Source organism: Ambystoma mexicanum, chromosome 3q (assembly GCF_040938575.1).
Source record: "Ambystoma mexicanum isolate Mex_15411 chromosome 3q, UKY_AmexF1_1, whole genome shotgun sequence".
NCBI lineage: Eukaryota > Metazoa > Chordata > Amphibia > Caudata > Ambystomatidae > Ambystoma > Ambystoma mexicanum.
In genome coordinates this window covers 1,282,743,296-1,282,764,939 of record NC_090926.1, presented here as the reverse complement: position 1 = coordinate 1,282,764,939, position 21,644 = coordinate 1,282,743,296, and the positions used below count along the sequence as shown (strand labels likewise).

Sequence of the window (21,644 nt, the reverse complement as noted above, 5' to 3'; positions counted from 1 at the left end):
AGAGGGCAGCGAGTGCACGGGGCACAAGGCAGTGAGTGCACGGGACACAGGGCAGCGAGTGCCCATGAGACAGGGCAGTGAGTGTGCGGGACACAGGGCAGAGAGGGCGTAGGACACAGTGCAGAGAGTGCACGGGGCAGAGGGCAGCGAGTGCGCGTGACGCAGGGCAGCGAGTGCGCGCGACAGAGGGCAGCGAGTGCGCAGGGTGTAGGGAAGAGAGTGTGCGGGGTGTAGGGAAGAGAGTGCGTGGGACACAGGGCAGAGAGTGCACGGGACACAGGGAAGAGAGTGCGCAGGGTGCAGGGAAGAGAGTGCGTGGGACACAGGGCAGAGAGTGCACGGGACACAGGGCAGCGAGTGCGCGGGGCACAGGGCAGCAAGTGCACGGGACACAGGGCAGCGAGTGCACGGGAGACAGGGCAGCAAGTGCACTGGACACAGGGCAGTGAGTGCGCGGGACACAGGGCAGTGAGTGTGCGGGACACACGGCAGTGAGTGCGTGGGACACAGGGCAGAGACTGAGCGCAGCACAAGGCAGCAAGTGCACGGGACACAGGGCAGCAAGTGTGCGGGACACAGGGCAGCCAGTGCACGGGACACAGGGCAGAGAGTGGACAGGGCACAGGGCAGAGAGTGCGTGGGACACAGGCCAGAGAGTGCGCGGGCCACATGGCAGGGAGTGCGCGGGACACAGGGCAGAGAGTGCGCGGGCCACATGGCAGGGAGTGCCCGGGACACAGGGCAGCGATTGTGTGGGACACAGGGCAGAGAGGGTGTGGGACACAGGGCAGAGAGTGCACGGGGCAGAGGGCAGCGAGTGCGCAGGACACAGGGCAGCGAGTGCGTGGGGTGTAGGGAGGAGAGTGTGCGGGGTGTAGGGAAGAGAGTGTGCGGGGTGTAGGGAAGAGAGTTTTACAAAGGTAGCGGGTGCCCCTCTCTCGCAAGAACAGACATGATAACCTGTTCAGTGGTTATTAACCACTTGAGAGTTCGCAGCCACTGCTTTTACTCACTGTGCCTTTCACAGATGGGACAAGGGACACAGGTAGAGAGTGCGTGGGACACAGGGAAGAGAGTGCGCGGGGTGCAGGGAAGAGAGTGTGTGCTACAAAGGGCAGAGAGTGCACGAGACAGAGGGCAGCGAGTGCGCGGGGCACAAGGCAGTGAGTGCACGGGACACAGGGCAGCGAGTGCGTGGGGTGTAGGGAGGAGAGTGTGCGGGGTGTAGGGAAGAGAGTGTGCGGGGTGTAGGGAAGAGAGTGCGTGGGACACAGGTAGAGAGTGCGTGGGACACAGGGAAGAGAGTACGCGGGGTGCACTGGGCAGAGAGCGTGTGCTACACAGGGCATAGAGTGCACGAGACAGAGGGCAGCGAGTGCGCGGGGCACAAGGCAGTGAGTGCACGGGACACAGGGCAGCGAGTGCCCATGAGACAGGGCAGTGAGTGCGCGGGACACAGGGCAGAGAGTGCGCGGTGCACTGGGCAGAGAGTGCGTGGGACACAGGGCAGAGAGTGCGCGGTGCACTGGGCAGAGAGTGCGCGGTGCACTGGGCAGAGAGTGCGTGGGACACAGGGCAGAGAGTGCACGGGGCGCAAGGCAACAGATTGCGCTAGTTTCCACTTTGTGCCGCCCGGCCAAGAGAATTAGATTGCGCCACAAAGCTTTGGCGCACATCGCAAAGGCAGACATGCATCTCTTGCTGCGTATTTTCCATGCACTTTCTTTACACTTTGTCTGGGCAGAGGAGACCCGCACTGGTTATCGTCCGCCTTGGTAAAGGTGCCAGCTGATTTCTTATGCTTTCAGCAGAAAACTCGTGTATTTGCCAGCGGCCATGGGGATTTCTAGCTGCCAGAAGGAACTAGCGTAGAGTGGAGTGCCCAGGTGTCTGCAGGGCAGGGGCCCTCGCGCCACCCACGCGCCGCATGGAAGGCGCCGCGGCCTCTTGCTCCCAGTGGCCCTGAGATCATATCCCATAGCCTAGATCAGGAGTAGGCGACCTACTTCAACTCCCATTACCCCTGGCCAGCAGAGCCAATGGTGGGGGACCACATGGGGAGCTGTAGTCCAGAGTACATGGAGAGGCTGCATTCACTCTCTGGCAGGGCAGACCTCGGCCCTCGTGCCCTCTTCGGGGCTCAGGAGAGGGAGACGCCCCAAGTTCATGAAAGCAGCCACGCTTGCTGCCTGCCCCCTTGCCGCCCTTACCTCTGCAGGATTTTCTCCGCCTGCTGGAAGGAGATGTACACGCCCAGGCTGTGGAAGGTCTCCTGTATCTCAGACACATCGATATGCCCTGGGGGGAGGGGGGGAGAAAACATACACGCAGGGGTCAAGCCAAGGTCACAGGGTCACATGGGAATATACGGTCATGAGGCGAGAGGCACAAGGGAACAGGCGGGTCACAGAAGAAAAGAAGGGTCGCAAGGAAATGAGGGAGCATGAGGACCAGGTGTCACGGACAGACCCCTAGCTGGGCCCACCTCAGGAGGGTTACACCCCCCTATCAGCAGAGCATGGGGGTCGTGGGCTCTGTCCCGGGAAGGGAACTGGGAACTGAAAGGTGCTGTCGAGGTTCGCCGGCTTGAGGCTGGCCTGGGGGTGCCCCGCGCCAGCCTGGGTGCCCGCAGAGCGTGCGTTAGGGAGGCTGGCAGAGGGCTGTGCTGGCCTGGGCCAGGCCTGCAGGGAAGAGCCTCCACTGTGCCCTGGAAGAGGGGTCATTGCACGCGTGCCAGTCTGCCTGTATGCCCTGCACGCGGGACACTTGCTTAAAGGGCCACTCGGCATTCTCTACGGGTCTCGGAGAAGGGGGCACCAATGGGTGTCATGTGGCACAAGGGCAGGCAGCAGGGGCTCCTAATGGCTGGCAACATGCTCAGCACACCACGAGAATTGTGCGATGCAGTGGAGAGGATGGTACCGGCGTAGCCACCGGCCCCCCACCTTGCAAAGGCAGGGGGCGTACTAGAAAGTTCTCCCCTGTGTCACGCACTAGTCTCCTCCGGGTCCGGAGGTGTGTACTTGGAGTTTGGAGTGCTGCCATGGGTGACCTGAGAACCTTCAGTGACATGGCGCAGATTACTCTGTATGTCCCCTGGCTTGCTGATGGAGGGGCGGGGGGGGGGGCGTGGTGTGCCCCAGGCCTGCACCGGTGTGGGCAGAGTGCTCAGTAGGGGCCCAGCTCTCACAGCACCAGCGCCTCGCCCACTCGCTCTGGATGTGCGGGGCCCAGTGCTCAGCAGAGTCTTGCATTTCTGGCCAGCACCCCCCGCCCCGCCCTCCCACCCCCAGGCAGCCACTTCTAGGGCTGCAGTCATCCCCCCACTCAGCTAGACCCAGCTGCCTCCCCAGGCGACGTCCATCCACCGTTTGCTCTTAGCTAACACGCCACACACACATGTGTCTTAGTAAACACGGGTGCCAAGCCGCTGGGCACGCCAACACCTTCACCGCCACCTCCAGCCTGGGCTTCTGTGTCACCCACCAGGGCCCAATCTCTTCTGGTCATCAAAATGACCATTCAGTGCCCTGGATCCTCAACCTATCACAGAGCAGGAATGGTCTGCCTCACTTGCTTCGTAAAGACCTCCCCATAGGGGCCACTAACTCCCTACCGTGCAGCAGCCAGAAGGGAGGAATGACTAGTTAGGCAGCACCGCAGCAATGCCGCCTCGGTCCCACAGGCTGCATGCAAGCGGCTATACCAGGAACGGTGTCCGCAAAGGCAAGCCACACGCCATACCCACCCTGTGTACAGGCGCGCTATAAATGCCATATCATATCATACCTAATCCAGCTTCATTGGTCCCATGGGGGTGACACAACTTTTCTTTTCCTTTCATGATGGCCAGACCCACACTGTTCCATCGCCTCCTCGTGCTCTCGCTGCGGGGCGATTCCGCATGGACCGCCCACCACCCTCCTGTCCCTTGCCAAGCCCCCTTTCCCTTCCTCTGCCCCAGCACTGTTGGGTGGGTGGCATAGTGCCAGCCTTTCGCCGAGCTGTTTGCTAATGGCTAGGCTGTGGTTGCTTCTGCCCCAGACGCGGTCTCCACTGGTCGTGGAGTCATGCCCTTTTCTAGCTTGCCTGAGGTCCGCCATGCAGGAGGTTAGTGCCGGATGCTTTGGACAGCACTTCTAGGTGATGCTAGGCTTGTTGGGTTGTATCCGCTCTCTCTTCCACCAGCCGGCGTGATTAACTCTAACTGCAGCCCCAGAGACTGCTGGGAGAATCCAGTGATGTGGGATCAGATTGAGCTGGACACCTGTTCTGGGTTCACTGAAGCGCCAACTGGGCTCTGGAACGTATTGGTGTTGGCTAGTACTTTAGCATTTGTTTATTCTCAGAGGCTGCAATGCTTCCATGTCTGTCCATTATACAGGGTTCGCAAAATTTACTAGCGCACTCGCATTGGCTAGTAGTTCTCATGAAGGGCGATTACCATTTGCAAGATACTCGACCTTGCTGGTGGGTACGGTGATCTTAGAAACCTTTTTTTCATTTACTGCAAACACACTTTGTTTGCAGTAAATGACAAACACAAGTTTCAGTGAGCATGCTATGAAAGCATTGCACCAAATATACCTTTTTATAAAAAGCTGTGGTAAATATTTTGTCTCCAGTAACCTTGGGTCAAGTGCATTTCTCTTAGGTCGAGTATGTAAACTAAGGAACTCACCCCTAAAAGGTCCTGAGGAATTTTTAAGAATTTGCAAGGCCAGATTGCATGTGTACATGTTAAGTTCTTTTGTAATTTCCAGCTGTCTACCAGTGTCCTCTTCTTTAATGAAGCCCCCTGACTAGCTCGGAGAGCATCTAGTGGGGTGGCCCATTTGGCCTGGTGCCTCTCCCAGCTGGAGGGCAATGAGCCTGGGGGCTGCATGGGCAGGATTCCCTGGCCCTCCTCCCTCAGTCCCAGACGCATGGGACCTTACGGTCCTCTCCCCAAGTGGAAGAGCCTTAAAGACCCACTAACAAGAACCAAAGTGACAGAGAGAAAAAACAAACCCACAGGCTCATCCATACTCCGTTTTGCACACAAGATATTTTTAAAAACCGAGCTCACTTGAAAAGCCCAGAAAATTCTCGCAGAGTCTAGAATCCCTGCGAGTGATACAATGTTACTACGTCACTATTTACCAGCAACCTTTCCATGTAGAAAAGATACAATACTACAATCTATTGCCTACCGGCAGAGTCTTCACTCATGAGTGATACAAAGTTTCAATGTTACCAAAGACGGACATTCCTTTCACACTAAGAGAGGATGTTCAGACTTAAAGGGTTCGCCAATGTCAGTTTCACATGATTGGGGAGCAGGCGCACAAGCAGGCGCACGAGCAGGCGCACAAGCAGGCGCACGAGCAGGCGCACAAGCAGGCGCACGAGCAGGCGCACGAGCAGGCGCACGAGCAGGTGCTCAAGCAGGCGCACAAGCAGGCGCACTGTGTCCTTTGCAGGCGGTCCTCTGCAGGAACAGGAGGGGTGACGGGGCAGACAGGACAAAGAAATGTTCTGCGCCCCATAAAGCCCAGAGTAAGCCTATTAGTGCCAGACAATCTGCAATTCCAGGACACAGGTGCAGACCCTCACAAAGAACCCAGCTGGGGGGATGGGAGGGGGGGCAGAACTAGAAAGCTGAGTTTGGGTGGGGGTAGGTGTTTGGGGAGACATTGCAGCAGTCTGGGAAAGGGGCTGGAGTTAGGAGAGCCAGAAGCCTGGCACAGATTGGTGAATGGGGACAGTACAAGGAGAAGGTTGGAGGAGAGGTCCAGGGGGCTGGGTGAGGCCAGACCAAGAATGCACGCATCTGTGTAGAGAGCCAGGGGGCTGGGTGAGGCCAGGCCAAGAATGCACGCATCTGTGTAGAGAGCCAGGGGGCTGGGTGAGGCCAGGCCAAGAATGCACGCATCTGTGTAGAGAGCCAGGGGGCTTGGTGAGGCCAGGCCAAGAATGCACGCATCTGTGTAGAGAGCCAGGGGGCTGGGTGAGGCCATCTGTGTAGAGAGCCAGGGGGCTGGGTGAGGCCAGACCAAGAATGCACGCATCTGTGTAGAGAGCCAGGGGGCTGGGTGAGGCCAGACCAAGAATGCACGCATCTGTGTAGAGAGCCAGGGGGCTTGGTGAGGCCAGGCCAAGAATGCACGCATCTGTGTAGAGAGCCAGGGGGCTGGGTGAGGCCATCTGTGTAGAGAGCCAGGGGGCTGGGTGAGGCCATCTGTGTAGAGAGGCAGGGGGCTGGGTGAGGCCAGACCAAGAATACACGCATCTGTGTAGAGAGCCAGGGGGCTGGGTGAGGCCATCTGTGTAGAGAGCCAGGGGGCTGGGTGAGGCCATCTGTGTAGAGAGCCAGGGGGCTGGGTGAGGCCAGACCAAGAATACACGCATCTGTGTAGAGAGCCAGGGGGCTGGGTGAGGCCAGGTCAAGAATGCACGCATCTGTGTAGAGAGCCAGGGGGCTGGGTGAGGCCATCTGTGTAGAGAGCCAGGGGGCTGGGTGAGGCCAGACCAAGAATGCACGCATCTGTGTAGAGAGCCAGGGGGCTGGGTGAGGCCAGACCAAGAATGCACGCATCTGTGTAGAGAGCCAGGGGGCTTGGTGAGGCCAGGCCAAGAATGCACGCATCTGTGTAGAGAGCCAGGGGGCTGGGTGAGGCCATCTGTGTAGAGAGCCAGGGGGCTGGGTGAGGCCATCTGTGTAGAGAGGCAGGGGGCTGGGTGAGGCCAGACCAAGAATACACGCATCTGTGTAGAGAGCCAGGGGGCTGGGTGAGGCCATCTGTGTAGAGAGCCAGGGGGCTGGGTGAGGCCATCTGTGTAGAGAGCCAGGGGGCTGGGTGAGGCCAGACCAAGAATACACGCATCTGTGTAGAGAGCCAGGGGGCTGGGTGAGGCCAGACCAAGAATGCACGCATCTGTGTAGAGAGCCAGGGGGCTGGGTGAGGCCAGACCAAGAATACACGCATCTGTGTAGAGAGCCAGGGGGCTGGGTGAGGCCAGACCAAGAATACACGCGTCTGTGTAGAGAGCCAGGGGGCTGGGTGAGGCCATCTGTATAGAGAGCCAGGGGGCTGGGTGAGGCCAGACCAAGAATGCACGCATCTGTGTAGAGAGCCAGGGGGCTGGGTGAGGCCAGACCAAGAATGCACGTATCTGTGTAGAGAGCCAGGGGGCTGGGTGAGGCCAGACCAAGAATACACGCGTCTGTGTAGAGAGCCAGGGGGCTGGGTGAGGCCATCTGTATAGAGAGCCAGGGGGCTGGGTGAGGCCAGACCAAGAATGCCCGCATCTGTGTAGAGAGCCAGGGGGCTGGGTGAGGCCAGGCCAAGAATGCACGCATCTGTGTAGAGAGCCAGCGGGCTGGGTGAGGCCAGGGCAGGAGAGACAGGTGCTGGGCGAAGACTGGAACATCGGAGAATAGATGTGGAGCTGGGAAGTAGCGAGAAGGAGGCTGGCAACTCTAATGCGTAGGTTGGGAATAGTGCAGAAGAGGTTGGAAAACAGGAGAGGGGCTGGATGGAGAGCTTGGTGAACACAGTAAACAGATGTGCGACGGGAATCAAGAGGCCGGTGATAGTATGAAGGAGCTTAACCCTGTCAAGGATCATAAGGAGGAGGTTGGGGTATGTGAGAAGCAGGAAGGGTCGGCGAATATTATCAGGAGCTGGAGAAGTTTTCAGACATTGGCAAAGAGTTTGGAGAAGAAGCCGGAGACGTGGGAATGGGGTAGAGAAGGCAGGTGAATGCCCAGAAGTGGCAGGAGGAAGAAAGGGGGAGCGCTGAGAGTATCATTAAGCATCTGAGGAGAATAAGAAGGGGGCTGAAGAGGATCAGGAGGGGGCAGATGAAATGAGGAGCTTGAAAGATAGTCACACTAAGAAGGTTCCGGCAGTCCCGATCAGTCTTGGGCAGGAGGAACGAGCATGCGGCAGGGCGCGTACAGGGGTTCAGCAAGGAGAAGAAGGGGACATAGACAGCACCCAGGTAGGCAGGGATAGGCAGGTCCAGGGGAGACTCAGCCCCACGGGAGCCCAGAAGCGCCATCTCTGGAAGACTCAGCCCCTGGGGAACCCAGAAGCACCAGCTCTGGGAGACTCAGCCCCTGGGGACCCCAGAAGCACCAGCTCTGGGAGACTCAGCCCCTAGGGACCCCAGAAGCACTAGCATTGGGAGACTCAGCCCCTAGGGAGCCCAGAAGCACCAGCTCCTATGGAACCCAGAAGCTCCAGCTCTGGGAGACTCAGCCCCTGGGGAACCCAGAAGCACCAGCTCTGGGAGACTCAGCCCCTGGGGAGCCCAGAAGCACCAGCTCTGGGAGACTCAGCCCCTGGGGAGCCCAGAAGCACAAGCTCTGTGAGACTCAGCCCCTGGGGAACCCAGAAGCACCAGCTGTGGGCGACTCAGCCCCCGGGGAGCCCAGAAGCACCAGCTCTGGGAGACTCAGCCCCCGGGCAGCCCAGAAGCACCAGCTATGGGAGACTCAGCCCCCAGGGAGCCCAGAAGCACCAGCTCTGGGAGACTCAGCCCCTAGGGACCCCAGAAGCACCAGCTCTGGGAGACTCAGCCCCTAGGGAACCCAGAAGCACAAGCTCTGGGAGTCTCAGCCCCTAGGGAGCCCAGAAGCACCAGCTCTGGGAGACGCAGCCCCTAGAGAGCCCAGAAGCACACAGCTCCTATGGAACCCAGAAGCTCCAGCTCTGGGAGACTCAGCCCCTAGGGAGCCCGGAAGCGCCAGCTCTGGGAGACTCAGCCCCTAGGGAAACCAGAAGTGCCAGCTCTGGGAGACTCAGCCCCTAGGGAAACCAGAAGCACCAGCTCTGGGAGACTCAGCCCCTAGGGAGCCTAGAAGCACCAGCTCTGGGAGACTCAGCCCCTAGGGAGCCCAGAAGCACCAGCTCTGGGAGACTCAGCCCCTAGGGAAACCAGAAGCACCAGCTCTGGGAGACTCAGCCCCAAGGGACCCCAGAAGCACCAGCTCTGGGAGACTCAGCCCCTAGGGAACCCAGAAGCACCAGCTCTGGGAGACTCAGCCCCTACGGAGCCTAGAAGCACCAGGTCTGGGAGACTCAGCCCCTAGGGAACCCAGAAGCACCAGCTCTGGGAGACTCAGCCCCTATGGAGCCTAGAAGAACCAGGTCTGGGAGACTCAGCCCCTAGGAAGCCCAGAAGTGCAAGCTCTGGGAGGCTCAGCCCCTAGGGAGCGCAGAAGCACAAGCTCTGGGAGACTCAGCCCCTAGGGAACCCAGAAGCGCCAGCTCTGGGAGACGCAGCCCCTAGGGAGCCCAGAAGTACACAGCCCCTATGGAACCCAGAAGCTTCAGCTCTGGGAGACTCAGCCCCTAGGGAGCCCAGAAGCGCCAGCTCTGGGAAACTCAGCCCCTAGGGAAACCAGAAGCGCCAGCTCTGGGAGACTCAGCCCCTAGGGAGCCCAGAAGCACCAGATCTTGAGCTTTTCCAAGCGCCGGGCACCACTGGCCTGAAGAAGGGGACATAGCTGAGGGAGAACAAGAGGTTCTTCAAAGGGTGCCGGCAGGCCGGGCACAGACCTACCTACCTACCTGGTCATTTTTAGAAAAGGGGTGCAAAGCCCCCTAAAAACCTAGGCTAGGCTAATGCTGAGACTGAGAGATGGTTCATTTACCCCAGAAAATGTGCAATGGAGGAATCTGGGAATCTGGTCCCTGGCTCATCACTTTACTTTCCTCTGGGAGCCCCTTGCCTCCACCAGGCTGGCACAGGAGGGTATGGACTTCATTATTTTAGGTGGGGGCGCCCCCTTTTGCTTTGCTGTTTTGGCCAGCCTTTAGTTTCTTACCCTCAATAAAAAAAAATGTAAAGTGACATTTGTCCCGATTGGGCGGTTGCTCCCTTCATCTGTGTGAGGTCAAAGGTCAGTTGAAATGGATGGCGCACACCGTCCCTTCTACTTACCGGCGTGACCCCTGCTTATACTAGTGTTCTGGGGTCTCTCTCCCTGGACGGCCACCTTCACTCTCCCATCGCGATATGCCAGCCTTGGGGACGCGTGCCATGCTATGGCGACAGGCAGAGGCAGCGCCACCCCACGCATGAAGGCACCGACGGGACTCGCGGGAAGGGGGCACAGGAGGCACGGGCCCCTTGGCCTTGAGAGAACACGGAGAAGAGGTCTACGGGACACAAATAGACTTCCTCGGGCAAACAGGGGCCCCAGGAACTAGGGGCCAGGGATCCGTGGCTACACTGGGGCTTGCCAGCGGGGGCATTCATTGCGAATGGCACGATATGAAGCAGGGAAGGCAGGACACTCATGCCAACACTCCAAGGCTGCCTCGAAGCTCACAAGCATCTCCCGAGGCGCAGAGTTCAATTCACGGGGACAAGACCCAAGGGTGGCCAAAGAAGAGACACACAGGGGAGAGACGCCCCACAAAGACAGGCAGCAAGGGGGGGGGCAGAAGAAGACAGCCACAAAGACAGGCAGCAAGTGGGGGGGAGGCAGAAGAAGACAGCCACAAAGACAGGCAGCAAGGGGGGTGGGCAGAAGAAGACAGCCACAAAGACAGGCAGCAAGTGGGGGGGGGGGGCAGAAGAAGACAGCCACAAAGACAGGCAGCAAGGGGGGGGGCAGAAGAAGACAGCCACAAAGACAGGCAGCAAGGGGGTGCAGAAGAAGACAGCGACAAAGACAGGCAGCAAGTGGGGGGGGGCAGAAGAAGACAGCCACAAAGACAGGCAGCAAGTGGGGGGGGGGCAGAAGAAGACAGCCACAAAGACAGGCAGCAAGGGGGGTGCAGAAGAAAACAGCCACAAAGACAGGCAGCAAGGGGGGTGGGCAGAAGAAGACAGCCACAAAGACAGGCAGCAAGTGGGGGGGCAGAAGAAGACAGCCACAAAGACAGGCAGCAAGGGTGGTGCAGAGGAAGACAGCCCCACACAAAGACAGGCAGCAAGGGGGGTGGGCAGAAGAAGACAGCCACTCTACAGGCAGCAAGTGGGGGGGGGAGAAGAAGACAGCCACAAAGACAGGCAGCAAGGGGGTGCAGAGGAAGACAGCCCCACACAAAGACAGGCAGCAAGGGTGGTGCAGAGGAAGACAGCCACAAAGACAAGCAGCAAGTGCGGGTGCAGAGGAAGACAGCCACAAAGACAAGCAGCAAGTGGGGGGGGCAGAAGAAGACAGCCACAAAGACAGGCAGCAAGGGGGGTGCAGAAGAAAACAGCCACAAAGACAGGCAGCAAGGGGGGTGGGGGCAGAAGAAGACAGCCACAAAGACAGGCAGCAAGTGGGGGGGGGGGGGCAGAAGAAGACAGCCACAAAGACAGGCAGCAAGGGGGTGGGCAGAAGAAGACAGCCACAAAGACAGGCAGCAAGTGGGGGGGCAGAAGAAGACAGCCACAAAGACAGGCAGCAAGGGGGGGCAGAAGAAGACAGCCACAAAGACAGGCAGCAAGGGGGGTGCAGAAGAAAACAGCCACAAAGACAGGCAGCAAGGGGGGTGCAGAGGAAGACAGCCCCACACAAAGACAGGCAGCAAGGGGGGTGCCAAGGAAGACAGCCACAAAGACAGGCAGCAAGGGGGGTGGGCAGAAGAAGACAGCCACAAAGACAAGCAGCAAGGGGGGTGCAGAAGAAAACAGCCACAAAGACAGGCAGCAAGGGGGTGGGGGCAGATGAAGACAGCCACAAAGACAGGCAGCAAGTGGGGGGGGGCAGAAGAAGACAGCCACAAAGACAGGCAGCAAGGGGGGTGGGCAGAAGAAGACAGCCACAAAGACAGGCAGCAAGGGGGGGGCAGAAGAAGACAGCCACAAAGACAGGCAGCAAGGGGGGTGGGCAGAAGAAGACAGCCACAAAGACAGGCAGCAAGGGGGGGGCAGAAGAAGACAGCCACAAAGACAGGCAGCAAGGGGGGTGCAGAAGAAAACAGCCACAAAGACAGGCAGCAAGGGGGGTGCAGAGGAAGACAGCCCCCACACAAAGACAGGCAGCAAGGGGGGTGCAGAGGAAGACAGCCACAAAGACAGGCAGCAAGGGGGTGGGCAGAAGAAGACAGCCACAAAGACAAGCAGCAAGGGGGGTGCAGAAGAAAACAGCCACAAAGACAGGCAGCAAGGGGGGTGGGCAGAAGAAGACAGCCACAAAGACAAGCAGCAAGTGGGGGGGGGGGCAGAAGAAGACAGCCACAAAGACAGGCAGCAAGGGGGGTGTAGAAGAAAACAGCCACAAAGACAGGCAGCAAGGGGGGTGCAGAAGAAAACAGCCACAAAGACAGGCAGCAAGGGGGTGGGCAGAAGAAGACAGCCACAAAGACAAGCAGCAAGTGGGGGGGGGGCAGAAGAAGACAGCCACAAAGACAGGCAGCAAGGGGGGTGCAGAAGAAGACAGCCCCACACAAAGACAGGCAGCAAGGGGGTGCAGAGGAAGACAGCCCCACACAAAGACAGGCAGCAAGGGGGGTGCAGAGGAAGACAGCCACAAAGACAGGCAGCAAGGGGGGTGCAGAAGAAGACAGCCCCACACAAAGACAGGCAGCAAGGGGGTGGGCAGAAGAAGACAGCCACAAAGACAGGCAGCAAGGGGGGTGGGCAGAACAAGACAGCCACAAAGACAAGCAGCAAGTGGGGGGGGACAGAAGAAGACAGCCACAAAGACAAGCAGCAAGGGGGGGTGCAGAAGAAGACAGCCCCACACAAAGACAGGCAGCAAGGGGGGTGGGCAGAAGAAGACAGCCACAAAGACAGGCAGCAAGGGGGGTGGGCAGAAGAAGACAGCCACAAAGACAAGCAGCAAGTGGGGGGGGGGCAGAAGAAGACAGCCACAAAGACAGGCAGCAAGGGGGGTGCAGAAGAAAACAGCCACAAAGACAGGCAGCAAGGGGGGTGCAGAGGAAGACAGCCCCACACAAAGACAGGCAGCAAGTGGGGTGCAGAGGAAGACAGCCACAAAGACAGGCAGCAAGGGGGGGTGCAGAAGAAGACAGCCCCACACAAAGACAAGCGGCAAGGGGGGCAGAAGAAGACAGCCACAAAGACAAGCAGCAAGTGGGGGGGGCAGAAGAAGACAGCCACAAAGACAGGCAGTAAGGGGGGTGCAGAAGAAAACAGCCACAAAGACAGGCAGCAAGGGGGTGCAGAGGAAGACAGCCCCACACAAAGACAGGCAGCAAGGGGGGTGCAGAGGAAGACAGCCACAAAGACAGGCAGCAAGGGGGGTGCAGAAGAAGACAGCCCCACACAAAGACAAGCAGCAAGGGGGGGCAGAAGAAGACAGCCACAAAGACAGGCAGCAAGGGGGGTGCAGAAGAAAACAGCCACAAAGACAGGCAGCAAGGGGGGTGCAAAGGAAGACAGCCCCACACAAAGACAGGCAGCAAGGGGGGTGCAGAGGAAGACAGCCACAAAGACAGGCAGCAAGGGGGGGGTGCAGAAGAAGACAGCCCCACACAAAGACAAGCAGCAAGGGGGGGGCAGAAGAAGACAGCCACAAAGACAGGCAGCAAGTGGGGTGCAGAGGAAGACAGCCACAAAGAAGGCAGCAAGGGGGGTGCAGAAGAAGACAGCCCCACACAAAGACAAGCAGCAAGCGGGGGGCAGAAGAAGACAGCCACAAAGACAAGCAGCAAGTGGGGGGCAGAAGAAGACAGCCACAAAGTCAGGCAGCAAGGGGGGTGCAGAGCAAGACAGCCCCACACAAAGACAGGCAGCAAGGGGGGTGCAGAGGAAGACAGCCACAAAGACAGGCAGCAAGGGGGGTTCAGAATAAGACAGCCCCACACAAAGACAAGCAGCAAGGGGTGGGGGGCAGAAGAAGACAGCCACAAAGACAGGCAGCAAGGGGGGTGCAGAGGAAGACAGCCACAAAGACAGGCAGCAAGGGGGGTGCAGAAGAAGACAGCCACCACGAGAGACATGGCGAGGCAGTGGGGGTGAAGATGGGGGGAGTCTCATGCAGCAAGGGGGTACAGAAGGAGACAACCACCACAAGAGACATGGTGAGGGTGTGATAGTGAATTGGGAGGGGGGGGTCTCATACCATCATTGTTCTTGTCCAGGCTGTGGAACATGAGCAGCAGTTTGCCCTCTCGCTCCTGCAGGTACTGGGCAAATTCCTCGAAGTCCATCTCGCCATCCTGGTCTTTATCGCCTTCCTTCAGAATCTCCTGTGAGGGACAAGGGCGACCATCAGAAGTGCAACACTCCCCGCTGCCTGGTGACCACCCGTGCGACCTCTGCACGAGGCTGCCTGGTGGACATCTCATGTGTGGTGTGTACCCAAAAAGCCTGCCGCCTACGGCTGACTGGCCCCTGACAACTGCTATCTAGGAACCTGGGACACCTGCTGCCCAGGGACCCCTCATGCCTGCTACCCAGGAGCCTCTGGTGTCTGCTACACAGGAGCCTCTGGTGTCTGCTACTCAGGAGCCTCTGGTGTCTGCTACCCAGGAAAATCTGATGTCTGCTACCCAGGAACCTCTGATGTCTGCTACCCAGGAATCTCTGATGTCTGCTACCCAGGAACCTCTGATGTCTGCTACCCAGGAGCATCTGATGTCCACTGCCCAGGAGCCTCTGATGTCCACTGCCTAGGAGCCTCTGATGTCTGTTAGTCAGGGCCATCTGATGTCTGCTACCCAGGAACCTATAATGTCTGCTACCCAGGAGCCTCTGATGTCTGCTGCCTAGGGACCCCCACGCCTGCTACCCAGTGACCTCTGGTGTCCACTGCCCAGGAGTCTCTGATGTCCACTGCCCAGGAGCCTCTGATGTCTGTTAGTCAGGGCCATCTGATGTCTGCTACTCAGGAGCCTCTGATGTCGACTGCCCAGGAGCGTCTGATGTCCACTGCCCAGGAGCCTTTGATGTCCACTGCCCAGGAGCCTCTGATGTCTGTTAGTCAGGGCCATCTGATGTCTGCTACCCAGGAGCCTCTGATGTCCACTGCCCAGGAGCCTCTGATGTCCACTGCCCAGGAGCCTCTGATGTCCACTACCCAGGAACCTCTGATGTCTTCTACCCAGGAGCATCTGATGTCCACTGCCCAGGAGTCTCTGGTGTCCACTGCCCAGGAGCCTATGATGTCCACTGCCCAGGAACCTCTGATGTCTGTTAGTCAGGGCCATCTGATGTCTGCTACCCAGGAGCATCTGATGTCTACTGCCCAGGAGCCTCTGATGTCTGTTAGTCAGGGTCATCTGATGTCTGCTACCCAGGAGCCTCTGATGTCCACTGCCCAGGAGCCTCTGATGTCTGCTACCCAGGAGCCTCTGATGTCCACTGCCCAGGAGCCTCTGATGTCCACTGCCCAGGAGCCTCTGATGTCTGTTAGTCAGGGCCATCTGATGTCTGCTACCCAGGATTCTCTGATGTGCACTGCCCATGAGCCTCTGATGTCTGTTAGTCAGGGCCATCTGATGTCTGCTACCCAGGAGCCTCTGATGTCCACTGCCCAGGAGCCTCTGATATCCACTGCCCAGGAGCCTCTGATGTCTGTTAGTCAGGGCCATCTGATATCTGCTACCCAGGAGCCTCGGATGTCTTCTACCCAGGAGCATCTGATGTCCACTGCCCAGGAGCCTCTGGTGTCCACTGCCCAGGAGCCTCTGATGTCCACTGGCCAAGAGCCTCTGATATCTGTTAGTCAGGGCCATCTGATGTCTGCTACCCAGGAGCCTCTGAGTTCCACTGCTCAGGAGCTTCTAATGTCCACTGCCCAGGAGCCTCTAATGTCCACTGCCCAGGAGCCTCTGATGTCCACTGCCCAGGAGCCTATGATGTCCACTGCCCAGGAACCTCTGATGTCTGTTAGCCAGGGCCATCTGATGTCTGCTACCCAGGAGCATCTGATGTCTACTGCCCAGGAGCCTCTGATGTACACTGCCTAGGAGCCTCTGATGTCTGTTAGTCAGGGCCATCTGATGTCTGCTACCCAGGAGCCTCTCGTGTCTGCTACCCAGGAACCTCTGATGTCTGCTACCCAGGAGCCTCTGATGTCTGTTAGTCAGGGCCATCTGATGTCTGCTGCCCAGGGACCCCCATGCCTGCTACCCAGGGGGCTCTGGTGTCCACTGCCCAGGAACCTCTGATGTCTGTTAGTCAGGGCCATCTGATGTCTGCTACCCATGAGCATCTGATGTCCACTGCCCAGGAGCCTCTGAAGTCCACTGGCCAAGAGCCTCTGATGTCAGTTAGTCAGGGCCATCTGATGTCTGCTACCCAGGAGCCTCTGATGTCCACTGCCCAGGAGCGTCTAATGTCCACTGCCCAGGAGCCTCTGATGTCTGTTAGTCAGGGCCATCTGATGTCTGCTACCCAGGGGCCTCTGATGTGCACTACCCATGAGCCTCTGATGTCCACAGCCCAGGAGCCTCTGATGTCTGTTAGTCAGGGCCATCTGATGTCTGCTACCCAGGAGCCTCTGATGTCCACTGCCCAGGAGCCTCTGATGTCCACTGCCCAGGAGCCTCTGATGTCTGTTAGTCAGGGCCATCTGATGTCTGCTACCCAGGAGCCTCGGATGTCCACTGCCCAGGAGCCTCTGATGCCCACTGCCCAGGAGCCTCTGATGTCTGTTAGTCAGGGCCATCTGATGTACACTACCCAGGAGCTTCCGATGTCCACTGCCCAGGAGCCTCTGATGTCTGTTAGTCAGGGCCATCTGATATCTGCTACCCAGGAGACTCTGATGTCCACTGCCCAGGAGATTCTGAAGTCCACTGGCCAGGAGCCTCTGATGTCTGTTAGTCAGGGCCATCTGATGTCTGCTACCGAGGAGCCTCTGATGTCCACTGCCCAGGAACCTCTGATGTCTGCTACCCAGGAGCATCTGATGTCCACTGCCCAGGAGCCTCTGATGTCTGTTAGTCAGGGCCATCTGATGTCCACTACCCAGGAGCCTCTGATGTCCACTGCCCAGGAGCCTCTAATGTCCACTGCCCAGGAGCCTCTGATGCCCACTGCCCAGGAGCCTCTGATGTCCACTGCCCAGGAGCCTATGATGTCCACTGCCCAGGAACCTCTGATGTCTGTTAGCCAGGGCCATCTGATGTCTGCTACCCAGGAGCATCTGATGTCTACTGCCCAGGAGCCTCTGATGTACACTGCCTAGGAGCCTCTTATGTCTGTTAGTCAGGGCCATCTGATGTCTGCTACCCAGGAGCCTCTGAGTTCCACTGCCCAGGAGCCTCTAATGTCCACTGCCAGGGAGCCTCTGATGTCCACTGCCCAGGAGCCTATGATGTCCACTGCCCAGGAACCTCTGATGTCTGTTAGCCAGGGCCATCTGATGTCTGCTACCCAGGAGCATCTGATGTCTACTGCCCAGGAGCCTCTGATGTACACTGCCTAGGAGCCTCTGATGTCTGTGAGTCAGGGCCATCTGATGTCTGCTACACAGGAGCCTCTGGTGTCTGCTACCCAGGAACCTCTGATGTCTGCTACCCAGGAGCCTCTGATGTCTGCTGCCCAGGGACCCCCATGCCTGCTACCCAGGGGCCTCTGGTGTCCACTGCCCAGGAGCCTCTGATGTCCACTGCCCAGGAGCCTCTGATGTCTGTTAGTCAGGGCCATCTGATGTCTGCTACCCAGGAGCCTCTGATGTCCACTGCCCAGGAGCCTCTAATGTCCACTGCCCAGGAGCCTCTAATTTCCACTGCCCAGGAGCCTCTGATGTCCACTGCCCAGGAGCCTCTGATGTCCACTGCCCAGGAACCTCTGATGTCTGTTAGTCAGGGCCATCTGATGTCTGCTACCCATGAGCATCTGATGTCCACTGCCCAGGAGCCTCTGAAGTCCACTGGCCAGGAGCCTCTGATGTCTGTTAGTCAGGGCCATCTGATGTCTGCTACCCAGGAGCCTCTGATGTCCACTGCCCAGGAGCGTCTAATGTCCACTGCCCAGGAGCCTCTGATGTCTGTTAGTCAGGGCTATCTGATGTCTGCTACCCAGGAGCCTCTGATGTGCACTGCCCATGAGCCTCTGATGTCCACAGCCCAGGAGCCTCTGATGTCTGTTAGTCAGGGCCATCTGATGTCTGCTACCCAGGAGCCTCTGATGTCCACTGCCCAGGAGCCTCTGATGTCCACTGCCCAGGAGCCTCTGATGTCTGTTAGTCAGGGCCATCTGATGTCTGCTACCCAGGAGCCTCTGATGTCCACTGCCCAGGAGCCTCTGATGTCTGTTAGTCAGGGCCATCTGATGTCCACTACCCAGGAGCCTCTGATGTCCACTGCCCAGGAGCCTCTGATGTCCACTGCCCAGGAGCCTCTGATATCTGTTAGTCAGGGCCATCTGATTTCTGCTACCCAGGAGCCTCTGATGTCCTCTGCCCAGGAGCCTCTGATGTCCACTACCCAGGAACCTCTGATGTCTGCTACCCATGAGCATCTGATGTCCACTGCCCAGGAGCCTCTGAAGTCCACTGGCCAGGAGCCTCTGATGTCTGTTAGTCAGGGCCATCTGATGTTCGCTACCCAGGAGCCTCTGATGTCCACTGCCCAGGAGCGTCTAATGTCCACTGCCCAGGAGCCTCTGATGTCTGTTAGTCAGGGCTATCTGATGTCTGCTACCCAGGAGCCTCTGATGCCCACTGCCCAGGAGCCTCTGAAGTCCATTGACCAGGAGCCTCTGATGTCTGTTAGTCAGGGCCATCTGATGTCTGCTACCCAGGAGCCTCTGATGTCCACTGCCCAGGAGCCTCTGATGTCCACTACCCAGGAACCTCTGATGTCTGCTACCCAGAAGCATCTGATGTCCACTACCCAGGAGCCTCTGATGTCCACTGCCCAGGAGCCTCTGATGTCCACTGCCCATGAGCCTCTGATATCTGTTAGTCAGGGCCATCTGATTTATGCTACCCAGGAGCCTCTGATGTCCACTGCCCAGGAGCCTCTGATGTCCACTACCCAGGAACCTCTGATGTCTGCTACCCAGGAGCATCTGATGTCCGCTGCCCAGGAGCCTCTGATGCCTACTACCCAGGAGCCTCTGATGTCCACTGCCCAGGAGCCTCTGATGTCCACTGGCCAGGAGTCTCTGATGTCTGTTAGTCAGGGCCATCTGATGTCCACTGCCCAGGAGCCTCTGATGTCCACTGCCCAGGAGCCTCTGATGTCCACTGCCCAGGAGCCTCTGATGTCTGCTACCCAGGAGCCTCTGATATCTACTGCCCAGGAGCCTCTGATATCTACTGCCCAGGAGCCTCTGATGTCCACTGCCCAGGAGCCTCTGATGTCCACTGCCCAGGAGCCTCTGATGTCTGTTAGTCAGGGCTATCTGATGTCTGCTACCCAGGAGCCTCTGATGTGCACTGCCCATGAGCCTCTGATGTCCACAGCCCAGGAGCCTCTGATGTCTGTTAGTCAGGGCCATCTGATGTCTGCTACCCAGGAGCCTCTGATGTCCACTGCCCAGGAGCCTCTGATGTCCACTGCCCAGGAGCCTCTGATGTCTGTTAGTCAGGGCCATCTGATGTCTGCTACCCAGGAGCCTCTGATGTCCACTGCCCAGGAGCCTCTGATGTCTGTTAGTCAGGGCCATCTGATGTCCACTACCCAGGAGCCTCTGATGTCCACTGCCCAGGAGCCTCTGATGTCCACTGCCCAGGAGCCTCTGATATCTGTTAGTCAGGGCCATCTGATTTCTGCTGCCCAGGAGCCTCTGATGTCCTCTGCCCAGGAGCCTCTGATGTCCACTACCCAGGAACCTCTGATGTCTGCTACCCATGAGAATATGATGTCCACTGCCCAGGAGCCTCTGAAGTCCACTGGCCAGGAGCCTCTGATGTCTGTTAGTCAGGGCCATCTGATGTCCGCTACCCAGGAGCCTCTGATGTCCACTGCCCAGGAGCGTCTAATGTCCACTGCCCAGGAGCCTCTGATGTCTGTTAGTCAGGGCTATCTGATGTCTGCTACCCAGGAGCCTCTGATGCCCACTGCCCAGGAGCCTCTGAAGTCCATTGGCCAGGAGCCTCTGATGTCTGTTAGTCAGGGCCATCTGATGTCTGCTACCCAGGAGCCTCTGATGTCCACTGCCCAGGAGCCTCTGATGTCCACTACCCAGGAACCTCTGATGTCTGCTACCCAGAAGCATCTGATGTCCACTACCCAGGAGCCTCTGATGTCCACTGCCCAGGAGCCTCTGATGTCCACTGCCCATGAGCCTCTGATATCTGTTAGTCAGGGCCATCTGATTTCTGCTACCCAGGAGCCTCTGATGTCCACTGCCCAGGAGCCTCTGATGTCCACTACTCAGGAACCTCTGATGTCTGCTACCCAGGAGCATCTGATGTCCGCTGCCCAGGAGCCTCTGATGCCTGCTACCCAGGAGCCTCTGATGTCCACTGCCCAGGAGCCTCTGATGTCCACTGGCCAGGAGCCTCTGATGTCTGTTAGTCAGGGCCATCTGATGTCTGCTACCCAGGAGCCTCTGATGTCCACTGCCCAGGAGCGTCTGACGTCCACTGCCCAGCAGCCTCTGATGTCTGCTACCCAGGAGCCTCTGATGTGCACTGCCCATGAGCCTCTGATGTCCACTGCCCAGGAGCTTCTGATGTCTGTTAGCCAGGGCCATCTGATGTCTGCTACCCAGGAGCCTCTGATGTCCACTGCCCAGGAGCCTCTGATGTCCACTGCCCAGGAGCCTCTGATGTCCACTGCCCAGGAGCCTCTGATGTCTGCTACCCAGGAGCCTCTGATATCTACTGCCCAGGAGCCTCTGATATCTACTGCCCAGGAGCCTCTGATGTCCACTGCCCAGGAGCCTCTGATGTCCACTGCCCAGGAGCCTCTGATGTCTGTTAGTCAGGGCCATCTGATGTCTGCTACCCGGGAGCCTCTGATGCCCACTGCCCAGGAGCCTCTGATGTCCACTGCCAATGAGCCTCTGATGTCTGTTAGTCAGGGCCATCTGATTTCTGCTACCCAGGAGCCTCTGATGTCCACTGCCCAGGAGCCTCTGATGTCCACTGCCCAGGAGCCTCTGATGTCCACTGGCCAGGAGTCTCTGATGTCTGTTAGTCAGGGCCATCTGATGTCCACTGCCCAGGAGCCTCTGATGTCCACTGCCCAGGAGCCTCTGATGTCCACTGCCCAGGAGCCTCTGATGTCTGCTACCCAGGAGAATCTGATGTCCACTGCCCAGGAGCCTCTGATGCCTACTACCCAGGAGCCTCTGATGTCCACTGCCCAGGAGCCTCTGATGTCCACTGGCCAGGAGTCTCTGATGTCTGTTAGTCAGGGCCATCTGATGTCCACTGCCCAGGAGCCTCTGATGTCCACTGCCCAGGAGCCTCTGATGTCCACTGCCCAGGAGCCTCTGATGTCTGCTACCCAGGAGCCTCTGATATCTTCTGCCCAGGAGCCTCTGATATCTACTGCCCAGGAGCCTCTGATGTCCACTGCCCAGGAGCCTCTGATGTCCACTGCCCAGGAGCCTCTGATGTCTGTTAGTCAGGGCTATCTGATGTCTGCTACCCAGGAGCCTCTGATGTGCACTGCCCATGAGCCTCTGATGTCCACAGCCCAGGAGCCTCTGATGTCTGTTAGTCAGGGCCATCTGATGTCTGCTACCCAGGAGCCTCTGATGTCCACTGCCCAGGAGCCTCTGATGTCCACTGCCCAGGATCCTCTGATGTCTGTTAGTCAGGGCCATCTGATGTCTGCTAC

At 58.4% G+C, this 21,644-nt stretch overlaps 1 protein-coding gene across 1 annotated transcript in view; it reads right to left on the bottom strand.

Moving 5' to 3' along the window:
* LOC138447881 (mitochondrial adenyl nucleotide antiporter SLC25A23-like) overlaps positions 1–21,644 on the bottom strand; it is a 538,577-nt gene that overhangs the window by 499,190 nt on the left and 17,743 nt on the right. The window contains exons 2-3 of the mRNA XM_069604353.1: positions 14,018–14,144; positions 2,211–2,298 (exon numbers count right to left, since the gene is read on the bottom strand). Coding sequence (XP_069460454.1) covers positions 2,211–2,298; positions 14,018–14,144 — 215 coding nt within the window. The remainder of the gene's footprint in view (positions 1–2,210; positions 2,299–14,017; positions 14,145–21,644) is intronic.